Genomic DNA, 9,790 nt, shown 5'->3' on the forward strand with positions numbered 1-9,790 from the left:
TCCAACATGGGAAGAGCATCAGAATCCTTTGAGAAGCTTGCTTACGTGCACATGTTTAGGCCTCATAGCTGGAAGTCATATGTGGACAAGTTCTTGGTGGAGTAGGGACATCTACCTGTGTGTTTAACTACCTCCTCTACCATGTCTGACAATCAGCCGGGTTTTGCAAGCACAAAAATGGATGATTTCTAAAGGCAGCTGAAACTCATTCCCCAACAGGCTTGTGACATTGCCTCTTGATACACCTGGGTTGCAGTACAAAATTTGCATCAATTTATAAATCAATGTTTTAAACTATCTCCCTCTCTCCTAAAGTAAACTGGCAGCTAACACCTGGAAAGAAAATTGAAAATTGGCTTTCTGTTCTAGACCTTTCCTAGAAGACAGTTGTCTGCAACATGGAAGACACTGGGACAGACTCAGCTGAGATTCAAAAGTTTCAGACCACCCTGAAAGAAGAAAACATCTCAATTTAGGTGATTTCACCCCTCCTCACTAGAAGAGGCCAGACCAAGGTGTATCTCAATTTCACTTCCCCTGGTGTAATGCAGGCCAGCAGATGAGACGCATCAATCTTTCTTGACCCTACACCCAGGTCCCCAAAGATCCATCATGAAGAGACTTTCTTTTGAATCTCCAGTCCTATTGCCCCACTCAGTATAAAGCTCCCTCTTGTACCTTTGAAGTTCTTTGCTGGAACTGTACTATAACTTAAAGTGCTCTCCTAAAATTCTAATCACAGTGTGTTTTATGGCCTTGCATTTCCTCCAAGCCCTTTGGAAACACCCCTGACCCAGCATTGGCTCTTGCCTCCCAGAGTTGGTCTCCTGCTAGACTGAGGCACAAGCTAGTCATTATTCTGATGCTCCAGCCAACTCCAAGGAAAAGAAGCTAAGAAATGTAGAGTTCAACACGGGATCCCCCTCCGACATTTCCCTCTATTTCTTCTCTTGCGGAAAATCATCATTCACCAAATATTTTATTTGGCTTTTCCTCATCCTCCCAATAAAACTTGTCCATTTATGAAGATCAAGGACATTTGGAGATAGCAAACTGCAGGAGGTAGGAGGAGCTCCAAGTCACAGAGACTAAAGGACCCAGAAGCCACAAAGAGGGAGAAAGGACAAGCAGGGTGGCGCTTTCTCCCTCGTACCTGGATCAGAGTCCATCCTCATTCCTCTCAGTCCTCAGGCTGCAGATGTCCTTCCTCTGAATCACCATTCATGAACTGGGAGGAGAAGAGCTCCAGTCTCATCTCAAAGACATAACCATGCAATTCCCGTGACAGACACTGGTGTTGGTGGGAGACCTTTTTCTCACTTCTCTCTTCTTGAGTATGAAATTACCTCAGGGTAATGATGAACCCTCAAGGGTCCAAAAGATAGTTGCATTTGCATAACGATTCTCAGCAGATTCACTGTATCCAAAAGAAATACTTCCGACAACGACACATACAAATGTGGACCACTCAGATTGGCAACTGTGTCCACATCAATTTTTTACTGCAGTCACCCGAATTCGATGAAGGATAACCCAAATCTACTGATGAGCCTGATCAAAACCAGGAGAGTCACCGCTGTCTCTAAAACCACCCAAGAACTGGAATCTTTATAATTTTATCCTTCCAATCCCAGATCTACCAGAAAGACTTTCACTTATGGAGGGAGTTTCGCCATTTTTATCTATACGCACAATAATTCTGTAGAAAGTCAACACAACGCTATGGTAATGTACTTTCATGGAGTCCAATTTGCAAAAGTGCAGAAACAAAATTGGACTCTCTAAAAGTCATTACACATCTATATTTCCAGTACTGGAAATGATATGAAGAGAAAATGCTCAAACATAGAAAAAAAGATTAATTAAACTCATCGTATGACTGTGCATTAAAGGGATACATTGTATGCACGACTGTACTCCAACTCCATAAAATCTGGTTGAACCTCAGGCCTCCAGCTCATTAACGATAGATGATAGATAGATAGATAGATAGATAGATAGATAGTTGGGGGTGTACCGGCCATTAAACTCAGGGGCACTCAACTACTGTGCCACATCCCCAGCCCTATTTTGTATTTAGAGACAGAGTCTCACTGAGTTGCTTAGCGCCTCGCTTTTGCTGGGGCTGGCTTTGAACTCACGATCCTCCTGCCTCAGCCTCCCAAGTCACTGGGATAACAGGTGGGTGTCAGCGAGCCTGGTTTACTGTGAAGCACTGACTGCCATGAATGGCTGCTTTTGAGCTTTAGGACTTGGCTCTCCTGAGAGAACACATTGACGTCCATTTCCTTCATGGCACTGCTCCTTTCAAAACTGTTGCATGTTCGATAAATACTGACGCAAGCAATTCCTATGAAATATTCGCAACCTCCGTGCTGTGTTTTGGGGACGTGGAAACCTATCCCACATGCGTTCCCATACAGACCAAGGATTGCAGGAACAATACAGTGACCGGAACAGTAACATGCATAGCGTCTTCTTATCATACAGTGCTGGTGTCCATATTACACAAGTCAGTAACCTCTCTGGCTCCTTCAGGCAAACATGACTTGAACTCAACATAAGCTCCTGGAGTTTCATCATCGGGAGGGAACGTCAGTGCACACCATGACACATTTACATTGAAGTTGTCACTGTTGCCTTGACATACCGCCTTGACCCGTGGCCAGTCACTTCCCCAGAATTCAGCTTCCTGTCCCTCTAAATGACCTCTTTTTTTCAGGGATTTGTGGTTTTGGGAATTGGAACTTTTTAGAATTTCACCATTGGAGATTTGAGCCTTTGGGGATTATGATTTGGGAGATTTTAGAATTCAAGTGTTCCAGACTCGGCATTTTGATCTTTTGGGATTTAAACATTTGCAATGATGGAGTTTGGGATTACGTCTTTCAGGATAATGACCAGCACAGGTCATTATCTTTTACATTCAAACGACAACGTGGCTTGTAAATTTGGTCTGTGTAATGTTTACTTCTTCTCAGAATTCTGAGGGCCTTGCTCCTCTCCTCTCAACTGCGCCTTGCGGGGCTGCCAGCTCTATTCTCTGTTCCAAGGTCCCACTGAGCCTCCTGGACGTGGACTCAGAACACCGCAGCCAGGATGTATCTGGCTCCACTGGATTCAGGGCAGTCCCTAGCTCATCTTTGATGAGGGAGAAACGCCAAACCCTGGTGCTCCTCTTCTTATGGAAACTCTCCATATCGGTGAGGGTTTCTACTTCCTTCAGCTGCTTTCCCCCAGAGATGAGTGAGAGAGCTTTTGTAGGATTTCATCCACTCACATTCTTTATTCAGAACCATTTGTAGAAAAATAACTTTTCGGGTGAGTATTTAAGGGTGCTACGAGAGTGATCAGGAAAGTTTCGACTCCTCCAAGTGAGCAGAGGTAAAGTAGTCCAAGAAGACCTAAAGAATTCCTGGGGTCTTTCTTTGGGGGAGATGACATTTCCCTTCTTTTTCATTCCCACTGGGGAAATTATGACTTTCATCAACAATGATATTTTCCAAGTTACAAAGTTCTATGAGTAGGTCCTGGACAGTTCTCATTCTTGTTAAGGGACAGCAGTCTGTCCTGATCCAAAAATGGAACAAAGTCTATCCATGAACCAGGAGCCGAGTAAATAACCATCGTGCACAGAATAGTGAACTGATTAAGTTTCCTAATCACCCTTAAGCATAATCTTTTTACATATGTAAAAATCTTTTTACATATGTTCCGAGTCTGGAACACTTGAATTCTAAAATCTCCCAAATCATAATCCCCAAAGGCTCAGGAAGAAGTAAACACAGGCTACATTTATTTTTCCAATTAGGTGAAGTTGCTTCGCTTGCAGCATTTTTGGAGATCATTTTTCAGACTTGGAGATCATCATCCTCTTTATGATGAAAAATTTCTCAGTAGCCCAGTGCACCTTCTATGATTTGGATGAGGCCTTGACACCATTTAAACCTCCTCAGGGAATTTTCCTATAAGCGATCTATATTAATTGAAAATCTCAGAGGCCCACTGCTCACTCACAGACCCGAGTTTCTTTAAGACCATAAAAAGAGCATTCAGCTGGTCTATCATGGTTTCGAATGTTGCAACGTAGTAGGACGCAGGATAAAATGCTTTCTCACTTGAATCATAAAAGGCAATTATTTTTCCCTTAGGGCTCAAGCAGAATATCTTCGTCATGATACATATTTTCTCAGTATAATTACCAAGTTTTGCAAGCATCTGCTTTAAACTTCGGGCAGTTTGGGAAGAATACCCCTTTATCTTCTCATCTAGTTCCCTGTGGAGAGTGGAACCATTTTCTAATTCCTCTTCCATCCTGAGGAAGGTGTACAGGACCGGTGGATTGTCCTTGGAAATCAGAAGTGCATCACAGATGACTTCCTCGTTCTTTGGCAAGTGCAGATCCACAGACCAGCTCCTAGAGAAGATCAGTATGCCTTGACCAATGGAGCCGGTCTCCTTCTGTACTAACTGTTCAAGTGCTTCCTCTTGCGAGAACAGTTCCCTGCAGAGGGCTTCTGGAATACATCTCATCTTCTCTGTGAGCACTGGATATGGGGAAAATGATAACAAAGCATAAAAAAGAAAACATTGAGAACATGCCATGGAAACTGTGACTACTGTAGCACCAACCCTCCCACCCGAAACAGCTACGAAGGCTGTACAAAATAGAGCCAACTGTGGCGTCCAGTACTGGAGGGCAAGTGGGACAAGCAGGGCGACAAGGCCAACATGTGTGATAGGAGCACAGGAAGCCGCTGCACACTCCAGCCTGCTTCTCCCTCAGATATTTCCGTGTTGTGGTGTGGGTCCCCAGAGCCCAGACAGCAGTCAACAGGCCACTGGGATGAGGAGAAAGGAAGGGGTCCAAATTTCAAGGCTGCCGGAGGGGCTAGAACTTGAGAAAGAAAAATCCCAGAGAAGTTGAAACTGCAGAGGAGGAGCCTAAGTCAATTTACAAATTCCCCTCAACTCACTGACTGATCCAGGATGAGAAGCTGGGAACACAGAAGACAGTAGAAACTAGAGGCTTGAAAAACTAAACTAAAATGCCAATAGCCTTGTAGGACTACAAGCAGAACCACAGCAAGAATTCATGATGTCCCAGCAAACAGGAGGCCCTTGGTGAACACCCTGACATAAGTTCAGACTCCATAAGTCATAACCTAGTAGTAAGAGGAAAATCTTAGCTAGAAAAGCATAAAACTAAACTTTAATTTTATCTGGATCGCATCTACCTGCCAGAAAAAAAGCGGAACCCTCCAGGGAGGACCTGATCATATTCCAAAGGTTCTCTAATTCATAATCTCTGATACATGAGAAGTTAGGAGACATAATAAAATAGGACAAATTAGAGAGAGAGAGAGAAAGAGAGAAAGAGAGAGAGAGAGGAAACACATAACAGGAAAAGACTGGTAACTTCTTCAGACATAGTTACCAAAGAGTGAGTTTAAAAATCACTGTAATTAACATTTACCCAAGAAATGAAGAAATGATAAAAAAAATATGAAGATGTCCTGATTTTCTGTCAGGATCATAAATTTGAAATTAATGGGTAAAGATTATGCTGATATTCTGTAACTTAAAAAGATAGTATCTGATGTTAAGATTGATATTGCTCCCTGTAACAGACAAACAGCAGAAAACACAATGAAGACGACCAAGTAGGAAAAAAAAAAACTGAAGCTGTCTGCAGTCTGTAATACCTGGGACAACAAGGGGATTGATTCTCTAATCTGTAAGATATTCCAACAAAGCAAAGAGAAAAAGACAAAAGTCAAATTGAAATATGGGCAAAGGACAGAACAGGCACTCCAAAAACTGTGAAGCAATTCAACTAATAAGTATATTAAGATATGATCAACCAAATTATTAAGTATAAAAGCGCATACCACAAAGATAGCACCTCGTACCCATATATCCCATCTTGTACCTTCTGGACTGGGCAGACAGAGAGGAGAAGAGAGCCAGAAAGATGAAGAAAAATCTGACAATTGGAGGAAAAGTGGAATGTCTAAGATGGTCCCCAGGGGAGTCAAATGACCTGTCTAACTGGGAAAGTATCAGCAGTATCTTGTTACTTGAATGTTCTCACACCTCCTCAACCAGCAATTCAACCACTACGTGTGTCCTAAGACAAACTTCCACACATGCACCAGAAGACTGAAAAAGAATGTTGAAGGTGACATAAAGCAGGAACCAGGAAAGTTCTGTTGGTAAAGCAGAAACCAGGAAATAAATCAGTTACCCATCATCAACAACAGAAACAAATAAATGAGATATGTGGGGGGCTGTTGGCTTTTCTTCAGCAACTGAATATAGCCCTGTTGGAAGCCTGATCTCAAGCTAGACTTCCCGGAGACGTGATATCTAGGCTGCGTATTTTGCTTCAACTAAACTGAGTTGGTTTTCTCTTACTTTCACATAAAGGATCTCCAATTGCACCAAAAAAAAAAAAAAAAAAAAGAGCCTATTCAGATTCTGAAGAATTTCAGGATACAAAATCAGCATACAAAACCCACTACACAGAATGACGAAAACACCAAGGTATTTTGATAGACACAAGTATCTGGTTCCATGACACATTTTAAGACAGAGCTGACTTGCATTATGCAGGCTTGAATACCACCAGATCAAGACAAGCCAAAATTAAACTACTCAGAAGGTGGCATCTCTGCTGCTGATTCTCCAAGCTCATATTCATAAACAGGGCGACTACAGGGAATAATTAATGTTGACATACCTGGCGGAAGAGACGCTTCTTTAGATAAGCTGGAAAAACCTAAGGAAACAAAAATTACATGTTAAATTGGCCACAAGGAAAACTAACTGCTGCCTATACCTTAAAAGTTGACATAGAACTGACCCCATTCCCAATAGAGTCCTGGTCAGATATTGTAGTTGGATTCCAGAAACAAATTGTAAAATTAACTCCTGGTGCTACTAAAACACTGTGTTTGCAATGAATTGTTAGAGTGAAAATAACCGCAATAGTAACTGAATATATTACCAAATAACTTGGCTTCCTTTAAAAGCAGTTAAAATCAGGGCAGGTGAGGGCTAGTGAAGGAGTGCTGAGTTCTGTGCTCTCTGAGCAAAAGCTTGCATTTTCAGAGATTTGGAAAGTCGGTAGTGCTTGTCTGATTTCATGGGAGGCTTTCCTTTCCCAAAACAAGACAAAATACCAACATTTTTCTTTTCCGTAGAATTTAGGGCTACGTTTTGTCTTACAAATGTGAAAAGAAGACGGGAGAGGTTTTAAGGTACAGGGGTCCATGAAAAGTGGGGGTAGAAAAATGAAGGGGCAAATAAAAGGAGCAAGTGTTCCTGAAAGAAATGGTCAGTTTCTGAGATTGAGCTTTGGAAGAAAAAGAAGGATGGAGCACATTTCTCTGCAGTGTGAGTAAAGAGGAGGTAGGTGGAACCATCCAGGGGTTCTGGATCTTTCTACAATATAGGGTGCTATAATTTGCAATTTATGTGTCCCCTAAAGGTCCACGTGTGAAAGGCGTTCTCTGCAGGGTGGGTTATAGGGAGTGATGGAGTCTCTACCGGGAGGGTGCTAGGGGAGGTCTTTAGGTCATTAGAGAGGGCCCTGCCCTTGAAGATGCTTGTGGGGCCCAAGCCCCTTGCTCTTGCTCTCTTGCTCTCCCTGGCCACGATATGAGCAGTTTGGGTCCACCATGCTCCTTCCACACCATGACACGCTGCCTCACCACAGACCCAAAAGCAATGGAGACAACCACTACTCAAACCTTCAAAACTGTGAGACAAAATACACCTGCTTCCTTTTTCATATTGCGTTTTCATCATCTCAGGGATTTCTCACAGTGAGGGAAAGCTCACACAGAAAGTTGGTAGTGAGAATGGGATCCTTGCTGTGACAATATCTGATGATGTGCTTCAAAAGTCTCAGGAATTGGTTCATGAGAGCAATCTGGAAATGTTTGAAGCCGGCTATAAACAGTGCCCTCAGTGGAACTTCAGCAATTCTGCTGAGGGCTCAGAAGGCCAAAATACGGAGAGGAACATGGACTATTAAAGGCTATGATGATGAAGTGTTGAGCAGAATTGAGGATTCCACGGGACATTGGACTAGAGGCTATTCTTATTATAGTGTAGCAAAGAATTTGACTGCAATTTGTCCATTTCCTGAGACTTTGGTGGAGGCTGAATTTAAAGGTGATGTGCCAGCTTATCTGGTGGAAAAAATTGTTAAGGCAGCAAAGTATGGCCAAAGTGGCAGTGGGTACCTACCACTCACTGGCTGCTTTTAGCCAAGTGAGAATCAGGAACATAAAACAACACAATGGAAATATTGGGAAACTTGCAGTATGACCCAAAGAGGTACACGTGTAAAATTTTAGCCTAGGAGGGGGTAGCTGCTGAAGAAATTAGTGCCCAGAAAAAGAATCCAGGGGCTTTGAACATAAGACAATGGGAAAGACAGCCTGGGGTCTTCTGAGGAATAGAAAAGTGCCAATTTGTTTCAAAGACGGCAGCTCAAGGAAACAGTCCCAAGGGCACGCTGAAACCCAGGACAGCCTAAGGAACTATATCAGGGTATGGTGAAGACAGCGCTGCAGCTGAAACCCCAGCAAGAAAGAGATGCAGGCAATGACTGATGTTTGACAAAAGCAGCAGCACTCAGCATACAGCGCCCCCCTAAGAGAGTTGTGTGGCCTGCGACCAGAAAAGCTATTGGAGCAATGTGCCCCCTGGATTGAAGGTGCAGCTACAGGATTCAATGCTGGCCTTGTGTTTCAGTCTCACTGTGCTCCTGGGTCTCCCCACAATCTTCCTGTTCTTCCCCTTTGCCATCAGAATGTTCATGCTGTTTCCATACATCAATAAATCTTGGAAGTAGGTCCTCTGTTTTTGTTTTTTCTTTTAAATTTCAGACTTACAGCTGAGTTGGCGGCCAGTCTCAGAGCATGCTTTGAACTTGAACTTTTGAGCAACTGTTAAAAAACAGTTAAGACTTCTGGACCCTTGCAGATGAATTATATGCGTTTTCCTTTGTGAGAGGGACATGAACCTTGGCGGAGTGGGGCTGCAGTAGAATGACCCAGCTTAGAACTTAAGGATCTCCCAGAGGGCCAGGTGTGAATGCCTTACTCCAGAGTGAAACTATTGGGAGGTGATGGAGTCATTAGAATGCCAGACCTAGTGGGAGGTCTTAGAAAAAGCTCCCCAGGCTGTAAGTAGAGCTTCACAGGCGACTCTGGTGGGGGCTCAGAACAGCTCTGAAGGGAATTATGGCACCCAGCCTCTTCCTCTTACTCTCTTTTCTCTTCAAGAGGATTGTGGGTCCCTCAACCCTTCCTTTTCCCCACTTTCACTCCCTGCGACATTACATGAACAGATTGCATCCACCACCTGCTCCCTGCCAAGATGATCAGTCCCCTTCTTTTCCTCCCTGGGTTTCTGAGGATCTGCCGCCATCATGAATGACACAGTGACTATTCAGAACAGGAAGTTCATGACCAACTGACTACTTCAGAGGAAACAAATGGTCATTGATGTTCTTCACCTGGGGAAAGCAACAGTATCTAAACAGCAATTTGAAAAAAAAAAAAAAAATTCGCCAGAAGGTACAAGACCACACCAGATGTCATCTTTGTGTTTGGACTCACAACCCATTTTGGAGGTGGCAAGACAACTGGCTTTGGCCCGTTTTATGATTCCTTGGATTATGTAAAGAAAAATGAACCCAAACATAGACTGACAAGACACAGCCTGTAAGAAAACAAGAAAACGGCACAAGGAACACAAGAACAGAAGGAAGAAA

General features: G+C 43.2%; 1 protein-coding gene across 1 annotated transcript in view; it reads right to left on the reverse strand.

Annotated features, from left to right (window-relative positions):
* Window positions 1–2,071: 2,071 nt before the first annotated feature.
* LOC107150329 (ribonuclease SLFN12-like) overlaps window positions 2,072–9,790 on the reverse strand; it is a 14,739-nt gene continuing 7,020 nt past the window's right edge. Inside the window, exons 3-4 of the mRNA XM_015495300.2 lie at window positions 6,743–6,781; window positions 2,072–4,547 (exon numbers count right to left, since the gene is read on the reverse strand). Of these exons, the coding sequence (XP_015350786.2) occupies window positions 3,982–4,547; window positions 6,743–6,781 (605 nt within the window). The 3' untranslated portion in view covers window positions 2,072–3,981. The remainder of the gene's footprint in view (window positions 4,548–6,742; window positions 6,782–9,790) is intronic.

This window comes from Marmota marmota, unplaced genomic scaffold, assembly GCF_001458135.2.
Source record: "Marmota marmota marmota unplaced genomic scaffold, marMar, whole genome shotgun sequence".
In the NCBI taxonomy this organism is placed as follows: domain Eukaryota; kingdom Metazoa; phylum Chordata; class Mammalia; order Rodentia; family Sciuridae; genus Marmota; species Marmota marmota.